Source organism: Peromyscus leucopus, chromosome 16_21, assembly GCF_004664715.2.
Source record: "Peromyscus leucopus breed LL Stock chromosome 16_21, UCI_PerLeu_2.1, whole genome shotgun sequence".
Taxonomy (NCBI): domain Eukaryota; kingdom Metazoa; phylum Chordata; class Mammalia; order Rodentia; family Cricetidae; genus Peromyscus; species Peromyscus leucopus.
Window position 1 is genome coordinate 52236247 of NC_051084.1, and position 27944 is coordinate 52264190.

The 27944-nt window shown below is 37.9% G+C and overlaps 1 protein-coding gene across 8 annotated transcripts in view; it reads left to right on the top strand.

The window, feature by feature from the left end:
• Positions 1-27944, top strand: part of Phf3 (PHD finger protein 3) — a 77673-nt gene that overhangs the window by 15321 nt on the left and 34408 nt on the right. For 3 of the 8 annotated variants that reach the window (XM_028865395.2, XM_028865400.2, XM_028865396.2), the window contains 2 exons: positions 18047-18208; positions 24118-25843. In XM_028865395.2, coding sequence (XP_028721228.1) covers positions 18047-18208; positions 24118-25843 — 1888 coding nt within the window. Of the gene's footprint in view, positions 1-15354; positions 15456-17019; positions 17216-18046; positions 18209-24117; positions 25844-27944 lie in introns of those variants that run through there. The other 5 variants (XM_037199706.1, XM_037199708.1, XM_037199707.1 and 2 more) reach the window with 4 other exon arrangements.

Sequence of the window (27944 nt, forward strand, 5' to 3'; positions counted from 1 at the left end):
TTTAGCTGAATATCTAGGTATCATATCCTAGACATAAAATTAATCATCAAGGCACTAAACTTGTCAAACATGATAACTTCCTCTGGAATTACTGCTTTATATTTGTTGTCAGGAGTCATTTCAGTCTCAGAAGTTGGGGGCAGTGTTTTCAAAGGGAGCTTGCAGGCAGAGGCAGCTTATGAAGAAAGTCCTACTTCTTTCTGCACAGAGGATGTCAATGAAGGAACTTGATACATAGTTAGTGCTTGCATGTTAATATACCAGATACTCTGTAGAAGTGATTAACTGGACTTATTACATCTTCAGAGCTGTAGCTGTACACATAGTAACTGTGTCAGTTACATTTCTGTTGCTGTGGCAAAGTACCAGGACCAAGATCAATTTAGGGAAGGAAAGATTGATTGATTTTGGTTTCAGAGTGTCTGTCTGTGATGGTAGGAAAGACATGGCAGGCAGTTGAGGGCCAGTGTAGGAAGGTGGCTTATCATACAAAGTCTACACAGGAAGCAGAGAAGGAGAACAGGAAGCAGGGCTGAGACTTTAAACCCTCATAACTTGTCTGAGTGATGTACTTTCTCTAGCAAGGCTACAGTCTTAAAGGTTCTGTAATCTCCCAGGCCCAAATAGTGTTGCCAACTGCTGACCAATACTCGAGCCCCTAGGGGGCATTTCATGCAGACCACAGCAGTTACCAACAGGTTTCTAGATGGTTAATTTCCCAAGTTCTTTAATAAAAATGCCACAGTACTAAGATTGGAATAGTGTCTTAAGTTTTCTGCTGCTTATGTAGTTGAATGCTCTTGGATTCAGGGCTTTTTCTCAAATTCTATTTAGTTTTATTTTCAGTGAGGATGAAGTTTTAAAAGTTGTTTTTAGAAGAATAAAGAGGCTAGGTTTGTTTTTAAAACTGTGGGTTTAGGGGAGATGTATTAGGCTCTGTAATGGCTCAAAATTATTAAAAAGACTGAGGGGTTCAGAAAGGGAGGTGGGGAGAGGAGTAACATAAAACAATTGTCTAGTGATTCAGTTGATTGTGCAAATAGATGCTCTTAAATATACGCAGTTAATAAGTACCAGTGGGTAGAAGTATACTACAAGCGGCCTTAAACATTTTGCATCAGACCTATTATTTCAGAGTAGAATTCAGTTAGCTATATGGAGGAAAACCCCCTCACTTTTGGCTTCCTCTCTCTCTCTCTGTGTGTGTGTGTGTGTAGTTTTTAAATCTTTTTACTGTGTATTTTGAATAGTATTTTGCTGTGTAGAGTTTGCCTAGCCTTGTCCTCACTGTGTGGTCCAGGCTGTCCCTGCAGCTGTCATGCCTCAGCCTCCTAAGGACAGCATTTTTGTTTAAAATGAAGTATTTTGAGCTGTATTCATTACCAAATGTGTGTTTTGTGCTAGCCATGTACCAGGCTACAAATATACAAAGGTGAATAAAACAAAATTTACCTCAGTTATCATGGAGCTTTGCATTTAATATAGAAATAACAATTTTTGATGAATTGTCTGAGTATATTTCATAAGGCTAGTTATGTATTTAGCATTCATTTGTTGGAAGAGATAGTGTAGCAATGGCCTTAAATGTTCCTGAGCTGTGCTACTATGCCAAGAATTCTTGGATTATTTCTCAGGACTATGATTTCAGCAAACTACCTTGAATGATGAAATAAAATGATGTTATCCCATCTTTTATCCCAAAGATGTTCGATGTTCACTACAAAAGCAGTAAATACTCTTCATATATCATTCCAGTTTCTTACTGTAGTTCACTGAGCATGCAGACATTTAGATAGGCATACTGTGTGTCACTCCTGTGAAACTGGAAGAGGTCAGAGGCACTGACTGACGACATGATCCCTGATGCCTACTGTGCTACAAAGAAGACTTTTTTTGTCCTGCTAGTTTTGTGGATTTGGCCAGCAACCATGAATCAGGGAGGATCTGGTTGGTTTGTTTGCAAGTGGAGTCAAATCCTAGCCCCTTTACACTTTGTAACATTTCTATGTTTAATCCCATATATAATTCATTCCATGGCTACTTCAAATAATTGATAAAGACAACAAAATTTAAATGAAAAACTTTGCTTCTATGAAAGCAGGGCTATTTTATGTATGTTATTCATATATGCAGTAGAGAAGTCGGCACTTAGTAATCTTGATTTGGAAAAAATAAACCAGAGAAAAGACAGGGTGTAGGACCAAGAGGCCAGGCAGTGAGCAGGTGTGCTGTAGGTATGCTGCATCTGGCCCTGCTGCAGATTTTAACCAAAGTATGTATATAAACCTTCACTGTAAAGGAGCAAAACCTGATGCCTCAGGGAAAATTATTTCAGACACTAAACTAGAGTTTCTGTCCATAGATTTCTCAGCTGAAGTTTCTGGTGTGAATACTGTGCTTTGTTGTCCATTCCTCTCTCAAATATTACCTTCTGTTAGTTCTGATGTCTTGCTGCAGAATTTTAATCTTTGCTGTAAGTGCATTGTGATAGTTATTAAATGTGTGCTTAGAAGAGGAAAACTGCCACAGAGTTATTTATATAGACATTTGTTAAAGTCTGAGATATCTAAAATGATGAGATTGTTGAGTGATAATTGATGTAGGCCCTCTTTTCCTGGTAAAGCCAAATTCCTGTTACCACTCTTGAGATAAGATGAAGCATTTTCCTGGTGTGGTTGTACTGCATTAGATGCCAACTCCAGTAACAAAACGCAAAAAGTACTCCCTTGTGTTGAATGGACAGCAGCTAATACTAGTGCAGAGGAGTCAATATTAACATATGCTAAAATTGTTTTATGTAAAATGATTATATTTTGATAGTCTTACTCTTTTAGTAAGAAAAATGCTTACTGGTCACACAGCCTTCCTGCATCTGCTTTCTAGATACTAGGTCACAAGTGTGCACCACAGCACCTGGCTTTGATCTCATTCTTTCTTTTTTCTGCTACTTTTCGTGTGTGTGTGTGTGTGTGTGTGTGTGTGTGTGTGTGTGTGTGTGTGTGTGTGTCTCTTTGTGTGTATCTGCATCTGCATGTTGGTATAGCTGCCTTTAGAAGTCATAGCTCTTAGATCCTCTTGGCGCTTGAGTTACGAGTGGTTGTGAGGCACCTGATGTGGTACTAGGGTTTGAACTTGGGCCTCTCTGGGAGAGCGGTGCTGGTCTTAACCCCTGAACTAGTTCTCTAACTCCCCAAATTTTATTTTTATGCTCTGTATTCTCAACTTAGATTTTAAGTAAGTTTATCATAATTGCTTATAGTATGAGAGAATGTTCTAACTCGTTTGGTAATTTTATATAATTTTATATTTATACACTTTCATGTGGAAATTATAACATTTATAACATTTATGGGGGTTAGTGAGAGCTCATGGGTAAAGATACTCACTGATCAAGCCTAATGACCTGAATTCAATCCATGGAATGAACGTATGTGGTAGGAAAGAACAGACTCCCACAAGTTGTCCTTTGACCTTTACTTGCACCCACCCCCCCCAAGATAAATAAATGTAATAAAGATAAAAAGTTTTATGGGCACAGAACTTGGTGCTTGTTATCTTATCACTCTGGTGGCTGAGGCAGGAGGATTGCTGCAAGTTAGAGGCCACCCTGGCCTTCATAGTAAAACAAAAACCAAAAACCACACAAATAAAAAACCTACCTCTTCTAAATAAAACTACTCCCCAGGAAGAACAGTAAAAGAATCTGGAACCCGTGTTCATGTATGTAGGTGATGGGCATTCTTAGGCAGAGCAGTGAGCAGTTTATGATTTTCTTTCTTACTTTGGTTTTTATCATTGTGGGTTGTGGTGGACCAGCCGCCACTTTTATGACCCAGGGTACTCTTGAGTAGGGAGAAGTGAGAAATATTAGCTTGAAAGAGATACCTAGACGATGAGAGGAAAGACAGAAAACACATGATAGCCTCGGGAGGGCCTGGGTCTGAACCTGTCTGCCCAGAACTTTATTCCAAAGGGCTTTTTATCACAATGCCAAGGGGCGGAGCAAAGACCTCCCCCTTGCTCAGTACAGCCAAGTGTAGACCCTTCCGAACACCTGCACTCAGGCCTGTGGTCCAACTGTCCTCTTTATGCAGACCTGCTGGATAAAGCCACCAGGAAACCCAGTGGGTGTGAGTGTGTGTGTGATATGGATGTGTACCACGGTGCACAGTTGTGTTGAAGAAGACTGTAGTGTCAGTTCTCTCCTTTAGCCTTGTCGTGGGTTCTGAGCACCGAACTCTGGTGTCAGGGTTGCAGCTTACGTGCTTTCATCTGCTGAGCTAGTTCTCTGCCCTTGTTGGCTGTTTCATATGAGGGATTCATGAGATGTTTTTCTGAACTTGTATTTATCTTGGTCTAAATAATTCCATAATGAACTTTTTTCTGTCAAGAACAACGAATAATAAAAATCTTTAAGTGTTACATCTTAAGGATTCTGAGCAGAAGAGTTCTGACTAAAGATAAAGTGATATGGATACTGGCAGCTCCAGCGGCCTGGAGGGAGAGTCTTGTTTCAGGGCCTTGTCTCTGCCTCATTTTCTTTGTTCTTGATGCCTTCCTGCTGACTCCAGAAACCCCATTGTCCAGCCTTTGCTCTTTTCTAGGGTCCGACTTACTGGCTTATGTGGACCCAGAATATTTGATTACAGTTTTAGATAGGGCTAGGTTCACCTGAGAGTGAAAACAACTACATTTGACATTGGAGATCTTGTGGGTCACAGCCTAGCTAGTACTCACATCTGTAGTAAGGTGGATTGGGTGGCTAATGCAATCTCTATGAGTGATATGTACCTAGCTCCAAAAGATTAGCTGAGTGATCCTGAGCAGTCATTAGTAATTTCAAGCATACCTGTCATTCAGGTATGTACTGATGCCTCTTCACACTTGTATATCACCCAAAGTGTTTGGGATACTTGGCTTATTTTCCGAGCTAACCCGGCTTCACTTGTCTAAGACTTTCTATGCTGGTTCTATTTTTCATTTCCTTGATGGATCATAAGTATCCATCATCATTTGTTATGATTTAGGGAGAAAACAAATTATTGTAGTGTTTAAAGGTGTTAAAGGTTTGAAGGTGGGTGTCAACATTACTGCTTGCTTATTTGAGGCTTCATTCTTTGTGGATATGTCAGTGTGGGAGGTCGGTATGTGTGTACGTGTGTGTGTGTGTGTGTGTGTGTGTGTGTGTGTGTGTGTGTGTAGGAAGAGAGACCATGTGCATGTCAAGTATCTTCCTTGGTTACTCTCCACTTTTTTTTTTTTTTTTTTTTGTTTGTTTTAATTTTATGTGGATGGGTGCTTTTGCTGAATGTAAGCACACTGTGCCCCCAGAGACCAGAGGAGGGTGCTGATCCCTTGGTTGTGAGCTACCATGTGGTGCTGGGAACCAAACCCAGGGGCACTGGTGGTGCAGCCAGTTCTTTTAGCTGCTGAGCCATCTCTTTAATCCCACTTGTGTTTTTTTTTTTTTTTTTTTTTTTGGTCAGGGTTTCATGTAGCCTAAAATGGCCTTGAATTCACTAGGTAGCCTCGTGATCTTGAATTCCTGATTCTTCTGCCTCTCAGGCTGTTGGGGGGAGTATAGGCATTCACTATAATACCCTGTTTGCTATGTATTACTAAAATGTCATCTTTATGGAAGAGACAGACTAAGGGTATTCATTTTTTAATATGACTCACTGCTTAGACCTTTTCATAATAGAAGAGGCCATTATATTTGTAATACCTGTCTTATTTGTAAAACACTTAGCTTGCTTTGTAAAACAAAATGTTTAACTCATCTTTAAATGTAATAACTTTTAAAGCTCTTGCTGTGAATTAATACAGAAACTTGATGTGATATATCTTTATAGTCACTTCATTCTATTACTGCAAGCAGTCTACTGGTTTAAGGTTTTAAACTATAGAGAACTGTATATTAATAACACTGTAATGCAGAACACTGAAGGCAAACATATTTTTAGGTATCAATTTCTCTCTTCTAGGAAGTTCTGATTCATAGAGTCTCTCATCAGGATATGTTATGGCTGAGACTAATCCACCAAGGATGCTAGTTTTAGTTTGAATGAATATTGGTAAAGTTAATTTTGTTTTACATTTTAGGTAAGTTAATACAAGTTTTTTTTCTAGGTCATTGATTATCTACTTGCAGATACTTTCTCGGGGGAACAAAAACAGCTGCTTGTGTATACTTTTAAAACTTCTGTATAGTAGAGAGTTGGCTCAGCAGTTAAGAGAACTTGCTCATAAAGGACCCGAGTTGAATTCTAGCGCTCATGTCAGGCCACTTGTAACTGCCTGTAAATTCAGCTCCAGGGGATGTAAAGTTCCCTACACAGACATACAGTGCATGCACAGAATTATAAATAAAATACATTGTATTAAAAATGACATTATTTAGAGTATGATTTTAATATACTGGCTTCATATATTATCCCTCTAAATTTTGCTAAATACTTGACATTGACTTTAAAAAGTTTATTTACAGACACACACACACACTGTCGTGCGCATGCATACTGTGCATGTGGAGGCTGGAGAAAAAACTTTTAGGAGTTGCTTCTGTTCTTGCATCATAAGTGTTCCACGGATTGAACTCTGGTGATCAGGCTTGGAGGAAGGACTTTACCTTACTGAGCCATTTATTCTGCCTGCATGACATGCTCCCTTCCCTTTATGAGACAGGACCTCTCCTGCTCTGTAGACCAGAATGGCCTCAAAGGCGTGCAGTCTTCCTCCCTCAGCCTCCCAAGTGCTGGGATTGCACACACCCCAACATGTTGATTTGTACACCTTACAAAATGAGGAACTCTTGGTGAAGGTACATGTTTCCACCTCATTCTGCATGGGAGCATTATCCCTTCCCCATGTTAAGTTTTTGTTGTTCTTGTGTCTTTTTAAAATTTTAATTAAAGTTACTGAGTATATGAGTGTAGGTACATCTGTGCCAGAGTATACCTGTAAAGGTCAGAGAACAACTTGGGAACCTGTTTCTGCTGCTTCCAGACTCTGAGCTCACTGGCACGTGAGCTGTTAGCTGATGCTTGTCACTCATCTTTCCATCTTGCAGTGGAAATGCTAGGATTACAGGCATATATCACCAAATCTGGCTTCATGTTAGTTAAGTTATTTTTCTTTTGTTTAGCTTTTCAACTTTTAAAATATACCTACTTGGGTATCTTTAAAAAGACATTTTAAATGTGTTTTAGAATAAAATGGACTGGAAATCAAGTATATCCCATTTAGATATCTGGGTAAAGATACCCTTTAGTTTTTAAAAAATAAGTTTTTTTCATTATAAATTTAATTTTATATTTTGGAATTTTCACAATAACAATAATGATAATACAGTGTGTACTCAAACATGTGCCTTCCATTGGGATTCAGCATTGTTACTATTTGGTTCTACCTGCTTTACTCATGTAAGAAATTTGTTAGTTTATCCATTCCAGCCATGAGCTACCTCCACAGAAAGGGCTTAAGCACAATTACTCTATACCTACACCTAGATGGTTATATAATATTACCTAGTTACCTATCCAGAATCAAATGTACTATTTGCCCCCAAGTTAGACATTTCATCTGGTTTTTTAAAATCAGGGTGTAGGTATAATGTTTCTGATGTCACTCTTTCCCATTGATGACCTTTTCCCCCTGTTCTTGAGGCAAGCCTAGGCTGGCCTTTAACTCCCTTTGTAGTTGAGGATGGCCTTGAACTTCTGATAATCTTCCACCTTCCAAATCCTAGTAGAACATGCTCCATGTTGCTGGTAATCAAACCTAGAGCTTTGTGTATTCTAGGCAAGAACTCTATCATCTGAGCTACTACATCCATAGCTAGTCTTCAAATTGATACTTTTTGAAGAAATAGTAAGACTTCCTATTCCAAGAATGAGCCAAATTACAGGTATTTTTAAATTATTGATAAGGTCACCTGGCTTGTTTGTCTGTTCCTTTACTTCCTCCACATTGGAAGTGTGAATTAAAAGTTTGATTAGAGTTAAGGTTAAACATATTTACAAGAATTCTTATTAGGTGAAGCTTTGCAGTTAATACTGTATAATGTCAGAACTCTTATTATGGTTGCATGTGAACTCTTAAATGTTGAGTTTGATTCCCAGGTTAAGGTAGTAAGAGATAAGTCTCTTAGGACTTAAGATAACTTTGCCAACCTGAAATGCTCAGTTTCTCATCAGGCTTTCCATTAGTGGGTTTCATGTATCCATTGGCAATGCTTGTTGGCATCAATTGTAACCATTGGTTATTTTCTGGTTACTTTAATTCATGTTTATTTGTTGGCGTTCTTTAGTGAAATTAAATTTGTCCCATTACCTGCAAGGTAGTAGACAATTCCTGTGAGTGAGACTGCTGAAAGGGGGAAAGCTGGCATTTAATTAGCAGTTTCAGAGCTTATGTTGGTGAAGTAGTTAGTAGTTATATCCGATTTCTTGGAGGGGCTACGATTATCCCTTTTGATTGTCACAAGGAGTCTGTGGATCTGTGGTTACGTGATCCTTTGCTCCATTTGAGTACTTGTTTTTATAGGCATACATCACCAAACTTGGTTTTGATGTTCCAAGTTCCTTTTCTCTCTTATATACAAATGATCTCACGAGTAGTCAGTAAGATATATGTCTAATACTGTTTTGAGATGAATGTCTAGTTGTATGTGTGTTACTGTTGTAGAGGCAGTACTTTTTAAAGTGTCTTTTGACTTTCTGATTATTTTAAAAATCTGAGGATTTTTGTGTTCACTTTGGCTGCAGCCATTTTTTTTCTCTGTTTGAGCTATGGTTACTGTCAATTTCATTATGAAAGATTTCCTATTATGCAGTGTCCCCAAAATAAAGTTAAATACATAAAAAGAGGTTAGCTTGAAAATTAAATTGGCAATAAGATTTGCTCAAAAATATTTTCTAGCATTAGGACCAGTCAATAAAACAGATTTGATGCACAGTGGTGACAGTTGACCTGGATTAGTGAATAAATAGTGTTCATTGGCTTTGATAAGGAAATGCTTTTGTGACAATTTAGAAAATAATTATTCCATATAAATAAAACTGGGGATTAAAAACTTATGTTACAATAAATAGCTCTTCATTTATGAAGCAGTATATTGAAAATTTTGCTTTTAACTGTTGTTTTAGAAAATACATCCCCTCTTCCCCCGCCATGGTAGTGGTGCTGGGGATAAAACCCATGTCCTTATACATGTGAAGCAGGTGTTCTACCACCAAGCTATATCCTCAGTGCTTTTGCATCAGCCCTTACTAATGATATTGTCAACTACTGTTTTAGTAAGCAAGGCTTCTGGTCCCTCAGTTGGGCTTGAGACAAATATACTTGAGGAAGAGAATAATTCTTGAATGATACATTTTTCATCTTTTTAATAGTTTAGAACCTCAAGCATCTTTTATATTCCATCCATTTATCTAGCTGAGAGGCCAGGAAACAGAGATGAATAGAATTATGTAGAATAAAAGTAAGTTGTATGCATTTAAAACTATGGAATTGAGCATCTTTACTGAAATGAACTAGATAGGATTATTATTGCAGTATACATAAAAAGTCAGAGAAAGTACTAAAGTTATCAAGAAATACTGACTTCTAAACCTATGGAATGGATGGTACAAGATGTGTATGTACAGTTGCTTCACAACTAAATATATTGAATAACTTACCTATTCTTCATGAAGCTATGGCCCATGCCCATGCATATTTATCAGTATATTTATTGCACTTATCAGGATCTTCTTGCTTTCCACTTTCTAACACGTTTCCCACATGCTCCAATTTTAATGTAGACTTGGAATTGTTTTCTGTCAAGGCTCCTGTCTTTAGTCTTTCAGTTGTAGTTTTAAAGTGGATTTAGTTTCTAGACATCCATTTTTAAAAAATAGTAATTGTGTTTTGTTTTGTTTTGTTTTGTTTTTGAGAGCAGCTCTTTGTCATTTTTTCCCCCTCATGTGTCTATGCCTTCTAATATGTGTTTCTAAACTTTTAGCATCTTAACTCTGTGCTCTATGAAGGACTACTCAACACTTTTATAATTTAGTAGAGGTATTTTATTTGTATTAAGTTGAGTTGACTAAGTCTAGTTGAACATGAAGGTTCTAAGTTCTTGAGGTAGCTAATTGGTATCTGTGATGTTTTGTGCCCATTAGTCCTTAAGATTGAACAGTGCATGCTTCTGCAGCTGTTTGTACATTGACACTATATCAGAAGGCATAAGCACAAATTTTTACCCTCATGGATTCTATATTTTATTTAGCTGTGTGTGTATACAACCACCAAAGTTCTTTCCTGGGGTGGTCTTCAGTGCTCAGCCTTTATTTCCTAGGGGAAGAATACATTTCTTTAGGAAGTTGAAGCCTTTCTTGTTTGTCTTTGTTTTTTGTTTATGTTATGGTACACTTTTCATCACTATGGCAAGTATCTTAGGTAACCAAATAACACAGAGAAACTTTATTTTGCTTAACAGTTTTGTCAGTTTGAGGCCACAGTCAGTTGATCCTTTACTTTCAGATCTGGAGAAGCAGTGTATCGTGGTTAGAGTGTGTGCTGTAGTAAAAGAAGAGCTCTGTTCATGGTTGGGAAGGAGTAGGGTGAGGAGGGGGCCTTCATCCCCAAACACCTTTCAAGAACACATTCAGAATTACCTGAAGACCTTCCACCAGGCTCCACCTCTTCAAGTTTCTACTGCCTCCCATTAGAGCCTTCCTGGAGACCAAGTCTGACACATGTACTGTAGGGAACCATCTATGATCCAAGCTACAGCAATTACAGAACAGAGTCTGAGAACTGACTCATTGAAATGAGACACTCAATGAATAAAAATGATTTATGTTTCAACAAGAGGGCTGAGTTTTTAAATTTAAAAGCCTATTCCTATTTTATGGTAGCATGAGTCTGATTACATAACATTCCAAGCATTAGCAATATATTGCATGGTTGGAAATTCTATCTAAGCAATTAAAGTTTGCTTTGACTTAAAAGGGGTTGATACTATACGCTCACTCTTTTTTTTGTTTGTTTTGTTTTGTTTTTTGTTTTTTCAAGACAGGGTTTCTCTGGGTAGCTTTGTGCCTTTCCTGGAACTTGCTTTGTAGACCAGGCTGGCCTCGAACTTACAGAGATCTACCTGCCTCAGCCTCCCGAGTGCTGGGATTAAAGACGTGCACCACCACTGCCCAGCCGCTCACTCTTTTAAAAAATGCTATATACCTGTCATGTGCTGTTGTTTAAAGTACTAGGGGTGCAGTGATAGTTGATGCAAGTTCCTGCCCTCATGGAGCTTATTATTGTAAGATAATAAGAGATTATACAGTTGTGTCTCTCCCTCTCCCTTCCTCCCTCCCTCCCTCTTCCTTCCTTTCTTTCTTTTCCTTTTCCTTTTTTTCCTCTCATATGTTACATCCTGACTTCAGTTCCCTCAGAAAAGGGTAGGCCTTCCAGGGACATCAATTAAACACCATAACAAACTACAGTAAGATTAGACATCACATCATGGCTGGACGAGGCAACCCAATAGGAGAAAAAGGATCCCACAAGTAGGCAAAAGAGTCAGAGACAGCCCTAGCTTCCACTCTTTGGAATTCCACAAACACTAAGCCATAACTTGCCCATACTTGGCCATAACATGTATGTAGAGGACCTAGGTCAGACCCCTACGGGCTCCCTGATCTCTCCAAGTCCTCGTGGGTTCCAGTCAGTCAGTTCATTCTGTGGGTTGTTTTCTCATGGTGTCCCTGACCCTTCTGGTTCCTCCGATCCTTCTCCTCCGCAGGACTCCCCATACTCTGCCTAATGTTTGGCTGTGGGACTCTGCTTCTGCTCCCATCATTTGCTGGAAAAAGTCTCTGTGATCTCTTCCATAACCAGTCCCAGAACACTGCAGGCAGGACAAACTAGGTCAAAGGTTTTGTGCCTGGTTTGGTGTTCAAATCCCTCCACTTGGTGCCTTGCCTGGTTACCTTAAATGGCCAGTTCAGACTCTGTGTCCCCCATTACTAGGAGTCTTTGCTAGGGTTACTTTTGTAGATTCCATGGAGTTCCCATTGCACTAAGTTTTCACCTTGTCTCCAAAATGCCCCCCCCCCCACTTCTCGACCCCACCTGCTCCTCGGTCCACCTGAAAATCTATTCTGTATAGTTTTTTCTTACATAGTGAAAGACGTGGTTTGAGTGTGTTCTATTAAGAAGAGCAGCATTTGGAGGCTGTGGAAGTGGGTCATTTGGTAGCATGCTTCCATGCAAGCATGAAGACCTGCCTGATCCAGTATTTTTTTTTAATAAACAGTTTATTTTTTTATTTTTTTTAAATTATTCATTTTTATTTATTTGTTGTTTTTCCTGCATGCACGTCTGTGTGAGGGTATCAGATCTTGGAGTTACAGACAGTTGTTGGCTGCCATGGGGGTGTTGGGAATTGAACCCGGGTCCTCTGGAAGAGCAGTCAGTGCTTTTAACCACTGAACCATCTCTCCAGCCCCTGATCCAGTATTTTTGATCCTGTAATCTTTCTGTTGCTATGGTAAAACATCATGACCTAGGCACCTTAAAGAAGGAAGAGTTTACTTAGTCTTACTGTTTCAGAGGGATAAGGATACATCATGTTAAGGAAATGGCAGACACTGTGGCAGGAACAGAAGCTGAGATTTCACACTTTCAAACATAAGCACAAAACAGAGCAAGCTGAATGTGGCCAGAGTCTAAATCCTCAAAACTTGCCTCTGGTGACATACTTCCAGCAGCAAGGCACCCCTCCAAAACACCTCCAAATAGCACCATCATCTAGCACCGCAATCCTTAAAAGTGCAGGAGCCATGGGATGCTTTCTCATTCAAACCACCACAGATCCACAGAATTTACATAAAAAACCAGGTTTGGGCTGGTGAGGTGGCTCAACGGATACAGATGCATGCTACCAATGTTGACTGCCTGAGTTTGATCCTTGGAACCCACGTTGTTAGGAAGAGAGAACAGCTTATTGCAAATTTGCTACGAGCCACAGAAATGTGAAGCAGGAACTCAGCTGGCACTGACAAGGCTGACCCATTAGAGCCAAAATTAGCGGAGGTTGAAGCCAAAACTCAAGGAGTTTTGATTATACTGGTTTTTATTAGCTGTTTCCTGCAGTGACTTTCTTGTGTGCTATTGTAACCTTCCCATCTGATTGTTTTCTCAAGAACTTCTAACAGTGTGATTGATCATTTATTGGGCACAACTTCCCCTATACATTTGGGGTATTTGGATAATATCCCCCAGCTATGTGTGAAGACGGTCACACAGGCAAAACCTGTTTCCACAACCAGGTCTTTGTTCCTTTCTCCAGTATAAACTTAGAGGTCTGCCTTCCTGCAGTTATCTTCATTGACAGGCATTTGGTCAGTGTTAAGTGACCAAATGTATCTCACTGGAGGCAAAAGTATCTCATTTGAGACATTCTCAGACACCCAAAGACACAGATTTACAACACGTCTAGTTTGTTTGATTCACAGTGTTTAAATAGATAGAGAACAAGTGTGCTCTGGGCTCACCTCACCTGCAGATAGGAAAGTGCTGCCCCAAGTTAACCTCACACTAACAAATTCCTAACTCCCTTTCCTTTCACCTTGATTTACTAATAAGCTCATTATCTAACCACGCTTAGGAATGCAGTATTACACACACGAATTCTCCTTTTTTCCCTTCTTAGATTTTAATTGATTCAAGGTCTCACTCCCTCTCATTTAACCTGTTCCCTTTAAGAGTTCACTGAGGCTTTTACAAGCCACCCCTCCTTGAGTCATAAAATGTAGGAGAGAGGTGAAAAGAAGCTGTAGATTTAGAATTAACTTAGAACAATAAAGTGATGGACTGAAAGAGCACGGTGTGCATAGATTCTTTACTATTCCTAAGATTAGCTCTCCAGCTTTTGTAGATTCTCCTATGGACTTAGAGAGGGCTATTGGGCTGGACCCCAATAGCCTTTGTTACAAATTGTCTTCAGATCTCCACACATGGGCCAGACAATGCACATGGCTCCCACCCCCAACACACCCCCCACCCCCAATCAATCAGTAAAACTTTTTAAAAAGCAGGGTGCAGTGGTGTACCCCAATAATCCCAGTTCTGGGAAGACAGACAAGAGGATCCCTAGGGTTTGCAGTCCTGCTGTTCTAGTGGAACTGGTTGTTTTGGTTACCTCCATCTTCAGTGAGAGACACTGTCTCCTAGGTAGAACAGGCACAAGGAAGATAAAACTGCTGACCTTCTCCCCTGCCCTATGCACGTAGGTGCACATAACTGTACAAAGCATACATACAAAAACAAGGACAAATAGTCGCATTGGGGGAGACATGTAGTGGCCAGCTTTTTGAAGATCTTGGGCAAGTAAAGTACATTGTAACAAAAGCATATGAAAAGAGGTGATTGGTCAGCTTTTTTGTTAAAGTAATTTGCTGTAAATCAGTAATTTTAGTCAAGCCTAGAGTTCGTACATTTTTATAATCATTTACAGCTTTTCACTTATATGAGTGTAACAGTCAGGCTGTTCAAATGAATTAGGACATTGATCTCCACATGATCTATCTTAGCAGAAAAGAAAAACCTGAATAATAGAAATAAAATGAAGCAGCCCATAAGTATTCCCTGTATTCCTCTCCCAAAAGCTACCACTCAAGAGTGTTTATCTCATCATTAGGCATTTTGGAATTGACTTGTGAATACATGTGTCTCTTACCTGCATGTTTTCAGAAGCATGGGGCAGAATACAAATTGAAATGAAAAATTTCAGTGTGTATTTTTGCATGTGCCTTAGTTTCATAATGTTGCTTAGTTGGTTAAAAAAACACCCTTTGGTGCATTGTGTTTAGCCTTTCTTGTGATGTCCCATAGTTAGATAGTCATTTCATGTCATTTGTTTTACTCATTTCATGAAATTTGTTATAGGATGGTGTTTTAAAGTTATATTTCCACACCTGTTTTCCATAGGTGTGGGGCTTGCAGAATATACCTATCTTTTCTTTTCCCTTTCTATACTTGGAAAAATTGAAGTGTGAAGTACATTCTTTTTTGTCTGGGCCTTTACTGTTGAATTTCATTGTCAACACACACTGTTTTGTATTTACTTTTTTCAACATCTATATTTCACTTTTCTGTCCCACTACCAAAATATTTCTCCTTTAAGTCTGCATCACTATTACCACTCCTAAGGTTGCACCAGTAGCTATCATGATACCAGATCAAGGCCATTTATCTTTTCTTTCACCTGTCAAGACATTTAACTTAATTGATCTCTCTCTGCTTTTTTGAAATATTTTTTCACTTGTCTGGTTCATATGTCTCACTCAGATCTCTTTATTTTTCCAGCTTGTTTGTCTGTTTCTTTTTATGCTTCATTTACTGACTTCTAAATATTGGAGTGTCACAGAGTTCACATTTTAAACAGTTCTTCTGTTTATACTCACCTTGTGGTATGTCACTTGATTTTCTAATTAAATAAAATTAAAAACTGTTATGATTCAGCTCTCAAGTATGTTTGTTTATGTGTATGAGGGGTAGTATATGCCTTTGGAAGCCAGAGATCAGCCTTAGTGTTATTCTTCAGGAGCCATTAATCTTGTTTTTGAGACAGGAGTCTCTCTCTGTGAGATATGTATGGACTTACCAGTTTGGCTTTATCAAGTTGTATCTTACATACATTAAATTAACTTCTTTGGAGTGAATTTGATTTTTAGGTACTATTATGTTCCTAAACATAAATAAGGATAAAAGTAATGCTGCTAAATGTACTTCTTTTTGTATCCCCTTTCAGTTTCATCATTACATTTAACTTTAACTCAAAGACTTGCTGAGTCAAGTAAAACATTTATATTAGTATAATAGGTAGGTTAGTAGAGAGGTATAGCATGGGAGGTACCATTAATGGCCAATTAGCTATGGCAAATAAAGGTTCTTGCTGCCAAGCCTAGAGACCTCAGTTTACAGTCCCAGGGACTTACCTGGTGGATGGAGAAAATGGACTTCTGCAAGTTGCCTTCTGACTTGCATACTTTTGTGCTATAGTATTTACACACACACACTCACAATATGCAAGACTCATTAATTAGCCTGTGGATTTGAGTTACTAAATCTTCCCAAACCAGTTTAATTAGCCTTTTCTCTTAGACAATTTTACTCTTCAAGATTGTCGTCGTCTCTCCCGCCTCCCCCCAACTTTTTTTCCTAATAACAATCTAAGGCATGTGCTTATTGTTGACATTTGCTGACAAAGTATAGGAAAGATTAAGATACTAGAATAACATCTTTTCCTTAGCCACCTTAACTGTTAGAGATAATTGGTGGTAATAGTCTGTGTTACAGTCTGTGCCTTTTATGCATCTTCCCAATGCATATATAGATAATTTAAGTGATTTTTTTATATAGAATTGAGAAAAGGTAATATTAATTTACTTTTTAAAGTACTTACTGTAAACTTTTTTTTTTCTTTTTTGAGTATGTGCAGTAACATAAATATTTGCTCATGATAGAATAGCCTCACTGGACTTCCCACCTCTCTCTCTATCCAAATTCTGTCTTAAGAGAGTCCTGATTAATTTTCCTGAAGTGTATTGTAGTTCATAGCATAGTGGTTAAGACTGTGAACTCTTTGAAAGTAGTGCATGCTTTGTATTAAGATACTGGGAAAATAGATGAAAGGTGAACCTTACCTTTTATAGAGAAGAATTAATATTACTGCTAATGTTATATTTTCATCTGTATCCTGTCAGTCTTTTTTCCCTGTCTAAATGTACATGGATATGCATTTCGTTTATATGACTTCTTGAACAAAGATTAGAATGTTTTCTGGCCAACATTTTCTTCTCAATTCATTCTTTTCCTCTGTGGTGGTGTTTTTTTTTTTTTTTTTTTTATGGTTTTGGGGGAAGGGTTGTTTGAGCAGTTTTGTGAATCTATTGATTGCTGAATTGCTCTTCAAAAAAGATTGTGTTATTTGAAAATATATTTATTAAGAATTTTGTTCTCTTTAAATTTTAGGATAGACCACTATCTTGTTGAGCTCTTTTAACTGAAGTTCTTCTACTTGGATACAAAGATGAGGACTAGATAACTTCTTGAGGTTCCTTCTAACCCCTAGGATGAAGAGACTAACTAACATTTGTATAGTACTCTAAAGTTTACAGAGTGAGTTTTCATACATCATCCCACTTGATCCTCACAACAAGCCTGTGAGGTAGGTAGGACAGGTACTGTTACTCTCCTTTCAGAGATAGAGGAAAGTAGTAGAGAGGGTCAATGCCCTAGTCACATTTCATGTGCGGGTTCTGCCAGAGATTCGCATCCAAGCCATCTAATGAAAATAGTAACATTCTTTGTACAAGATTTCAGCAAGTGTGCTTTTAAGATTATTTATACACATTGACTTCTTAAGGTGACATTTGTTCTGTATAGAAATAAACTTAGTAACAATATGAATACTGTTAACTGTTTTCTTCAGTGTCCCCCAGACCTTTTCCATCCTTCCTGAGTTCAATGGTTTTGTCTTACTGGTTAGGGGAAAGTAATTTAATTGTTTAACTGTAACTACCCACTGCTTTCCTCACCATTGGGGGAAGAAATACAACTTTGATTTTCTTTCTCTGTCTGGTCTTCCTTATTTATTTTACCATCTATAACTGACCTATATCATTCCCACTTATGCAGCATAATGTCTCAAGACATAGAACACTTTTATACTGCCTCAGTAGAATTGAGATAACTGAGTATTCCAGGTGTAGTTGCCTATGACAGTCTCAAGGGGAAGCAGATGATAGCAGAGCAGTAGTTGAGATCAAATCAGAAAAGGTCATTGCTAATTCTCTCTGAGTAATAACTTCACAAGGTAGACATTTGTAAAATGGAATTGATGTGGGTGCTTACTAGTAACAGGATCACATAGATTATCAATAGACATAGATTTTTATGACTATGCAGTATCACATTAAAACATTTTGATTTTTTCCCTTTTAAATTTATAATACACCCAATATTTTTTAAAATAATTTTTGTTTTTGTCTCTTTCTAGTTGTTGGTCTTGACGATATTATGGATGAAGGAGTTGTTAAAGAAAGTGGTAATGATACCATTGATGAAGAAGAATTGATTTTACCTAACAGGAATTTGAGGGACAGAGTAGAAGACAATTCAGTGAGATCACCAAGAAAATCACCTCGTTTAATGGCACAAGGTAATCCTTCCCAAGAGGTTAAGCTAGAAAATCAGATGCATAAAACATGGATGTTAGGTTGTACACATTCTACGCAGATTATCTGTTTATCCATCCCCTCACCTATCTACCTACCAACCAGCTGATCAGTATGGTCGCTTACAGCCCAGGCTGATTTCAGACACCCTGTGAAGCTAAGGCTAGCTTTGAACTCCTTATCTTGTTAACTCCATTTTCCAAGTACTAAGATTACAGGAGTATTCTAGTCATGTCTGGCTTGAAAGATTGTTTTTTAAAATGTATTTTGTGATGTAAGCATTTTTAATTATCGTTTTTTTTAGATTGTAATAATAAAATTACATCATTTCTCCTTTCCCATTCCTCTGTCCAAACTCTCCCATATATCCCTCCTTGATCTCTTTCAAATTCATGGCATCTTTTTCATTAATTGTATTGTGTGTGTATGTCTAAATACACACATACAGCCTGCTCAGTCTGTATAATATTACTTGTATGTGTTTTCAGGGCTGACCATTTCGTAGTGGATAACCAATTGGTGAGCTTTTCCCTAGGGAAGACTATTTCTCTCATTCTCAGTTGTCTCTAGTTCTTTGTGTAGGATTGAGGCTTCCTGGGCTTTCCCCTTCCCATATTAGCATGTCTACTGTTGCTGTCCTTGTTCAGCTCATTTTTAGGCAGTCATGTTCATGAGATTTTATGGGTGTAGCTTCTGATACTACTAGGATTGCAATCTTAGAACAAACTCCCAGATCCGTTGGCTCTTACAGTCTTTCCTCCCTCTCTTCTGCAGTGATTCCTGAGCCTTTAAGTGCTGCAATTCTTTTGTAGGTGTATCCATTGGGACTGGGCTCTACAATAGCATTTTGATTGGTTGTGTTGTTCTGTAGCGGTCTCCATCTGTTAGAAAGAAGTTTGAGGGGTGAGTGCCACATTTAGCTGTGGCTATAAGGACACATACTTAGAATGTAGTTAAGGATGATGCTGGTTTTAGTAAAGTGGTGGTTGTAAGTTCTGCAAGATCCATGACTTCACTAGCCCTGGGTAGTTGGCTAGGTTTTTAGTACCAGACATAGTTACCCTTTTGTTACCTAGGTGTTAAGTCTAGTTAGAGAGCTGTTTGTTTGTTCCTGTCAAGTTACATGTGCCAGTACTGCATCCTTAGGATTATTGTGCTGTGCTGGTGGTTGCTGTGGATCATAGTTGTTATAACTGGGTAAGGACTGTTGGTTGCATCTTCCTTCTTTTGGAAGCTTGCATGGCACCTTTTGATGTCATGAAAGCTGGTCCTCAGGGAGGAGGCTTTCAGGTCCATTCCTGCTCAGGGGCCTCTGGGCCCTGTGTCTGAAGTGCATGGTACCTTCAGCAGTAGGGACTTACCTTCTACTTTTGGGTGGTAACCTAAGGTAGTAGCAATAGGCTATAATATTTTGGGAGTCTCCTTGACAACCCTGACTAACAACTCAAAAGAGGGCTTCTCAGGCCTTGTGTTGGGGGAGTTTTATTAGATTGTCTTTGACTCTGGGAGGGAAATTTTTATTTAAACAATATATGTATACTTAAAAACATTTTTTTCACAATTTCATAAATGCATGTATACATTATATACATTAGTCATCTCTCCCCTATTTTTTATTATTATTATTATTATTATTATTATTATTATCTTAATTCCTTCCACTCCTGCTGCAAATACTTCTTGCCTAGTGTTTTTTCTATTTAATGTCTCTATTGGTGTGTCCACAGCATTTAATTAGGGTTGCTTGCATGGACATGGTTGGGGAAAAATTTGCTTTAGCAAGGATTAATTACCATAGGAACTGATTCAAAAATATGACTTCATTCACTGACTTATTAAGACGCTTCTCTGTTTTTTGTTTGTGTTTTGGTGCAGGGGGAGGTATTGGCAGTGCTATATGTAGGAAGCTTGTAGAATCTTTTCCACTATTTTTAAAAAAATTTTATGACATGAAATCTTGGTATTTGGTATATTTTATGCATTAAAGTTAAGCTAGCATTGATTAGATTCTGATTCTGAAAACTATTGTTCGACCCTGGAAGTTTTTCTTAAATTACTTTTACTCATTTTCATTAGTTGGTCAACTCTTGATTTCTTGAATTCATGTCTGGTAAAAGATGCTGGCCTTTCATTTTCTTTCTTTTTCATATACGTTCCTATATTATCGTTTTTACTTAATCTTTTGAAATTGTTTTATTTTCCCCTGACCTTTCTGTCCTAATGCTCCAGTATTTTTGGGTTTTGTTTGGGGAGTGGCTGTGATGGTAGCAATGCACTCGTCGTCGTCGTCGTCTTTTTTTTAAATGTCCATAATCGCTTTTGTCTTTAAGTTATTGATACCTTTGTCTTTAGTAAGATACTCAAGATATTTTATCTCCTTTAATAGTTTGTTTTCTCCATTTTGCTTTACAAGAGAAAAGTTTTAGTCTTTCTCATTTAGAAAGCTTCCTTCCCTCATTTTGTAAATCTGAGCAGACTTGAGATGTACAAAATCTATACATCACAGGGCTTGTCATTGGCTGCTGCCAGCGAGACTTAAGCATTAGAAGATGGAGTTTGCTTGGGTTAGTGAGTAGGACTCAGGCAGGGATTTCTAGCCTGGAAAGACAGAAGTCATTTTGTTGTCGTACTTGTTTCCGAGGCGGATCAAGTGCCTGCCGTTACAGTGACACGGTGAGGGACAGGCTGTGAGGGATCACTGAGTCAGAAGCTTGCATTTCCAAGGGGAGCGGACGGGGCTTGGGAAATGCTAGTACACAGGAGCACTACGTGTGTCCTGCCAGACTTCTTAAGGTGTTTGACCCTTGACTCTTGCTCCTGCTTCAGCAAACTAGCACTGGGAACTTGAGCTTGTAAGTTTATGAACTGAGTGTTACTTGTTCTTTGACAAAGCTCTCATCAGAATTCAGATTATTTCTGCAGTCTGTTAACATATTTGGTACCCTACGAAGGAAGCTGATTGGAATATCTCAACTTTCAGTACATATAAATTCTCTTTGTCTCACAACTATCATTAGTGCTTGTATTTCTACTCTCAACTATGACATTCCTAGTCTTGAAAAACCCCTTCTTACTCTGGGGGATCAGCTACCAGTTTCGGGCAAGTGTCAGTGGGAGATTTGCTAAACTTGCCAGCTTAGTGTTTGTCTCAAGGATATTACTTTTTTTTTTTTTGCCACAGCCCCCCCCCCCAATCCAATCCTGTTCAGAAGGGGACAGGCCTCCCATGGGTATCAACAAAGCATGGCCTATCAAGTTGTGGTAAGACTAAACACCTCCCCTTGTGCTAAGACTGGGCAAGGCATTCCAGTGTGAGGATAGGTTCCCAAAAGCCAGCCGAAGCATTAGGGACAGCCCATGCTCCCACTGTTAGGAGTTCCATAAGAAGACCGAGCTGCACAGCTGTCACATGTCAGATGTAGAGGGCCTAGGTCAGTTCCATGCTGGCTTCCGAGTTGTTGGTTCAGTCTCTGAGTTCCTATGAGCCCAGGTTAAGGAAACTACTTCATAATTGTCCCTTGTTTGATTTACAAAATTTGTCATTGTTTCCTCTCTTGTTCTTTACTTTCTGTGGATTCATATCCTTTCAAAAAGATCCTTTATTATATCTAAGGGAATAAAGGTTGTATTAAAATATATATTTAATCAGTTTTTAAAAATCAGTTACTTGACATGTATGCTTGAATTAATGTAGAAAATAAGTTTTTTGGCTATAGAAAGGCAAAAAAGCAGTTTATATTTAGAGAAGCAAAAGTAGCTTTTTCCATTGCTTAATAGATAATTTACGATTAGAAAATAATTTCATCAGAATACCTTCCGAGTCAACTAACTGCCACTCTTTTTTTAGCAACCACTTCTAAGCTAAAAGTTTTTTGTTTTTCAGTGGTTTCATTTCACAGATGTGTAGAGTTTAGAGCTTAAACATCAACTAGATACAGAAATAAGACTTCAGGAGTTGTTTTAAAAATAACTGAGCATATGATGAACAATTCACAATGCATTAACTAATCTTTTATTACTGATTTTGTCTTTCTGTGCTATATATGTACATTTGTGGATATGTGTGCATGAGCATACCAGGTGTGTGAGTATGAAGACCAGAGGTCAATGTCAGTTGTCTTTCTCCATCACCTTCTACCTTATGTTTTGAGTCAGTATCTCTCACAGAAAGAACCTGGAGCTCCTTGATTGAAGTAGGTTGGCTGCTCAGTACCTTTCAGGGATCCTCCTGTCTCAGCACTCCGTCCTACCTCCAGCACTGGGGTTACAGGTGCATGCTTCCATGCCCATCTTTTATATGGGTGTTGGGAGTCTAAACTCAGATCCTTGTGCATGCATAATGAGCACTTTAGTGACTGAGCCATCTCTGCAGCTCATAATTTTTTAAAGTTGTGGAGTGTGTCCCAAATGTATAGAGATTGGGAGGCCTGGGGGGAATAGAAAGGTCCCCAAAGACTGGGATAACTCTAGTTTATTTTCCAATGGGACATTGAAGAATGAGAGTGCTATTAAGTTATACCAGGACCTGAAGTATCACCTGGGGTTGTTCCAGATGTAAGAAGGACATTTTTTAACAGTTTCATCCTCTGATGATAGTGACAAGTTGGGGGAAAGATTCAAAGCAGTAGCATTGTAGGATTTTATTTTGAAAGGGTAACTTTAAAAGAAATTGATGTGTTCATGTGAAGTTGGTCTAGAGGAACAAGATAGATATAGCATCAGACATGTATTTTGAATTTTAATTTATGAATTGCTTTTCTATTTAGTGAATCTTTAAAGTTTAATTTCAGTTCTTTTTTCTATGTGTTTTTCCTTTCTCTAGAAGATTTATTAAGCTCAGGGAAAAGGGGGGGGAAAGCCCTATTTGTAGACTCCATTATGAGCACTGTTAAAAGAAGGAGGTTACCTTTTTTGTTGTTGTTGTTATTTTCCTTGCACATTTTATCAGCTTAAGTTACTGGTTCATTTAGCAGTCGGTATGTGGTACTCTTGGTGCAAGCTTTGATTTCTTCCGTAAGAATAGTTTAGAGACTAGAGATATATGTAGCTCCATTGTTTTAGAGTGCTTACCTACCTAGCCTGTACTGGAACCAAACGTGGGTTCTGCTTGTGCTAACAGCCTTCAAATCTCACCATGGAGAAGTGGAGGCAAGAGGATCAGCTTCAAGATCTCCTTGAGTTTGAGTCCATCCTCGGCTACATGAGACCTGTCTCACTTAAAAAAATAATAACTTCAATGTGAAAGGGAAATATATTAAAATGGAGATTGGAGGTCTTTAGGGTTGTATCTTAAAGCAACAGATATTGTTTAGGAATGTTTAGAAACCATGTTAGAAAAACATGGTTTCCTTTGCATTTAAGACTTCATTGGCGTTTGAACTTACAATGCCAAGTGGATTTAACTTGGCTTTATATAATTAGATATATTTGGTGTTTAGGAATGTATGATAATCTTTTTTAAGACAGTTATTAGTGGTAATGGATGTTCATTTTGCTTAATTTGATTTCCATCTTTTATTTTTATATAGAAAAGATATTTATTGAAAACATTTCTTATAAATGAGTCTGAAATTTGCATTTCTATCCCTTCTGACTCTCATGAATGTAAATTAATATTCAATTATATGTATATATATATTAATAAATTAATATTTAATAATATTAATTAATATTAATATTAATTAATGTAAATTAATATTCAATTATATGTATATATATTAATGTATATGTGATCATCATGAGTAGCTGTCAGTAAATTTTTACTGATATGATCAGGTAAGTTTCATAGTTTAGAGTAAGGAAGCGATATATTCTAAACTCTACTAAAATAAAAAGCACACAGCAAGTAGCTAAGTTTTTATTTTATTTTATTTTATTTTTTCTCCTATGATAGAACAAGTAAGAAGTTTGCGACAAAGCACTATTGCCAAGCGTTCAAGTGCAGCACCTCTAAGCACAAAAAAGCCCTCTGGGAAGACCGTACCTACCCCTAAAGTAGGGGCGAAACCCTCAGAAAAGTGTCAGAGTAAAGAAGAACTATACACGTCCCTGAAATCCGACTATCCTAAGGAGAGTAGACGGAGTAGCCGACATGCTGAACCAGTCGATGTGGTACCAGAAGTCTCAGCATCTTCTCTTGATACTTCATTGTCATCTTGTGTTGAAATGAAGGAGGAAGCTGAATTAGATCCCAAACATGCATGTAATAACCAGGGTGAAATAAACGTGCCATCTCCTGAGTTAAATTGTTCACTTCTTTCAGAGACTTGTGTTAGTCTGGAAGAAAAGAAAAATGAAGCTCTGATGGAATGTAAAATTAAGACTGACAGTAGCCCATTGTTTAAGTTTTCAGATAAGGAAGATGAGCAGAATGATCTTGTTTCAGGTGAAATGGATGATGCTGTTGAAGAAAGGAGTGCAGTGGGAAAACTTGAACAAGAATCAGAGGAGCTAAAGTTCCCCTGTGAAGGTGACCAGATGACCGAGGAACCTGAGTCTTCTGATGTATCCAGTGACTCTGCTTGTACAGATAAAATTAAGACAGAAAAAAATGAAGCGGCTGAATGTAATTTGGAATTGAAGAGTACCATAGATACTCTAGATAAAGCTGAGAACTCTCTTCAAAGAAATCAAATAGAAACATCGGGATATTGTGAGGACATGGAGTCTAATGATGTTCACTTACGGAGCACAGAGTTAAATAAATCAAATTTGGAGGAGGTTAATACTTGTACTTTTGAACCAGAAACTAGTACTTCTGAAAATATTATTTATGATGTTCCTGACCAAAATTCAAAGCAGTTGAATATTACTCAAAGTAGTAAAATGGATTCTCATGAAACAGCAGATCTTCAGGATGATAGAAGTGGTTTAGAGACCAAAAATATAAAATCTAAACACACAAAATCCATAACTCATTCTAAACAAAGCATGACCACAGAGACTCCAAGAAAAACTGTTTCGGTGAAGCATGACATAGTTCCTAGCAGAACTAAATCTAATGTCAAGAGTGTGAAGCGAAATGCTGAGGAGCCAGATCCACAGCATGGTTTTCAGAGGCCAGTCAAAGTGAGGAGAGGTCAGCTTGATAAGGATTTGAAAAACCAGAGTTGTAATTCTGGGGTTAAATCTGTGAAAAGCCAAGCTCATTCTGTATTGAAAAAAACCTCACAAGATCAAAATGTAACGCACACTTCCAAACCTGTAACTCATTCTCTTAGTGATAAGCTTCATGGTCACTCTGGCTGCTCTAAGGAGCTGCATCATCCTGTACAAACTGGACACTTACTCCATTCCAGCCAGAAACAGAGCCATAAGCCTCAGCCACAGGCACCAGCAGTGAAGGTCACTGGCCATGTCAAGGATGAACATGAACATCCAGGCAGTGAGCATGTGAAGGAGGAGGAGAAACTGAAACTAAAAAGACCTGAGAAAAACCTACAGCCTCGCCAAAGGAGAAGCAGCAGAAGTTTTTCTCTGGATGAGCCTCCTTTGTTCATTCCAGACAACATAGCCACTGTAAAAAGAGAAGGGTCAGACCAGACCTCCACAGTTGAAAGCAAATATATGTGGACTCCCAGCAAGCAGTGTGGGTTTTGTAAAAAACCACATGGCAACAGGTGTGTGTGCGTGTGTATGTGTAGATGGGTGTGTACACTGATAAACTTGTAGGATGAGGATTGAGTTCAATGTGAGAACTTTCTAATGTGAAAAGAAATTCTTTGATATACAAGACTTCCAAAAGCCCCATACCAATCCTGGATAAATGATAGAAACTTGGAGCCACTGAATTTACAACTAGATCATCCTAGGATGTTTTTAAAAAGCTTAGTCTGACCAATAGCTGATATGCATGGACATGTTTTGCTACTGTTACCAATCATGATTTAATGTAGTCATTGCTTCTGATAAAAAACCCAAACTCTTATGCTAATCAGAATTGTCATGCTGCCTCAGGACTGGAGATTATATGTCACTTTATTTGACTGCAGAAGAACTAGTAATAAATGTGAAGGTCGTAATGGAATTGCTCTTTTTCTTTTGAAGCTTTTTTTTTTTTTTTTTAAATGATGCACTTTAAACCCAACTGCCATTTCAGAACCAACAGATTTGATCTTGGAAGTAAATAGCAGATGGTGCTGATCATTATGTTGCTGTTGACAGATTATACATTAGAAAGAAAAGAAAACTTGGACAAGTTAAATAGCAGTTACCTTTCCCACCTCTATTAGATTACATAAAAAAGAAACTAAATTTAGAGAGAAGCAGTCAGTAAATGGTGTTGTATACATCATTTTAATTGGGAGAGTAAGGGGGAGGTTTGGGGGTTGCTAAACTAAGTTTTATGCCATAGAGTTGTTTTTAATTTGTTTGTTTTGAGACAGAGACTGAAGCAGAGCCTGTTTTGAAGCTTAGTATGTAACCTGTACTGTCCTTGACCTTGGGGTGGTCCTCTTGCCTCAGCTTTTATAGGACTGAAACTGTTTATATCCTATTTTAATGTGAGGAATTACTTTATAAAAAAGTATATTCCTGTTTTTAAATTTTGTAATGTTTGAATATAAGCTACCTTTATCACAGTTACATACTTTCAATGACTTTTACATTCATGATATGTTCATATGTTCTAAAGGGAGCTTACTTTTCATATCTCAGAGACCTAAGGATTAAATTTCATAAAAGCCAGCCCTGCTGGGTGGTGGTGTCGCAAACCTTTAATCCCAGCACTTGGGAGGCAGAGGCAGGCGGATCTCAGTGAGTTCCAGGCCAGCCTGATCTACAGAGCGAGATCCAAGACAGCCAAGACTGTTGCACAGAGAAACCCTGTCTCAGAAAAATAAAAAATAAAAGCCAGTCCTTTGTCTCTTAGTATCTTTCAAAAATTCATGGCACTGATGTGTTTAAGAATTATGAATTAGGAACCTTAACAACAACTTTGGCATAGGACTCAGAACTCAGGTTCAATATGTTAAAATTAGCTTTTTAATAGATATTTTGTTCTAATGGCCTCGTCTTCAGGAGTTCACCCAGGCTCTTTAGTGGTGACTGTCACTTCCTAACACCAGCAGTTACTTTGTAAAGTGAAGATTACATATTCTGCTTAATACTTATTTTAACATACTTTTTGAGCCTGCTATATAAAATGCGGACTTTTTCTGCTTCAGTCTAGAATACAGCTTAGAATGTTAGTTCTGGGGACTGGAGTGTTGACCCTGTGGAATTGATCTTGATGATGTACATTGGAAACAATTAGTTTCTAAATTAGCTTTTCAGACACCTTCAGTAATTTTTTTTTTCAGTCTGTGAATAAAGAAGCCTAAGTAATTGGTTGGGTTTTTTTTCCTTATATATTATTAACTCACTGCTATATTGCTAACATTGTCCTTGCATTCAATGACTATCTAAAGCATGCTTTTCACACAATCTGTAATTTTTCGCTTTTAATGTACATGTATAAGTACAGATTTATGAGAAAAATGTGTAAAGATTGTCTGATTTTATATGTTAGTCACATTGGAATCTCTTTGTTTATAGTACTTGTGACAGTAGAGTTAATCAGTATCTTACACAAATTGCAGCTGGACATATATATTTTGTATATATATCCAATTGGACATTATGGTTTGTATTACACTTTGGCATAACATGTTAAAATTTTTTTGTCCTAGAGACAATAAGTCTTTTAATATAGTGTATTTTTTCTTAAGTTTATTTTCCTGA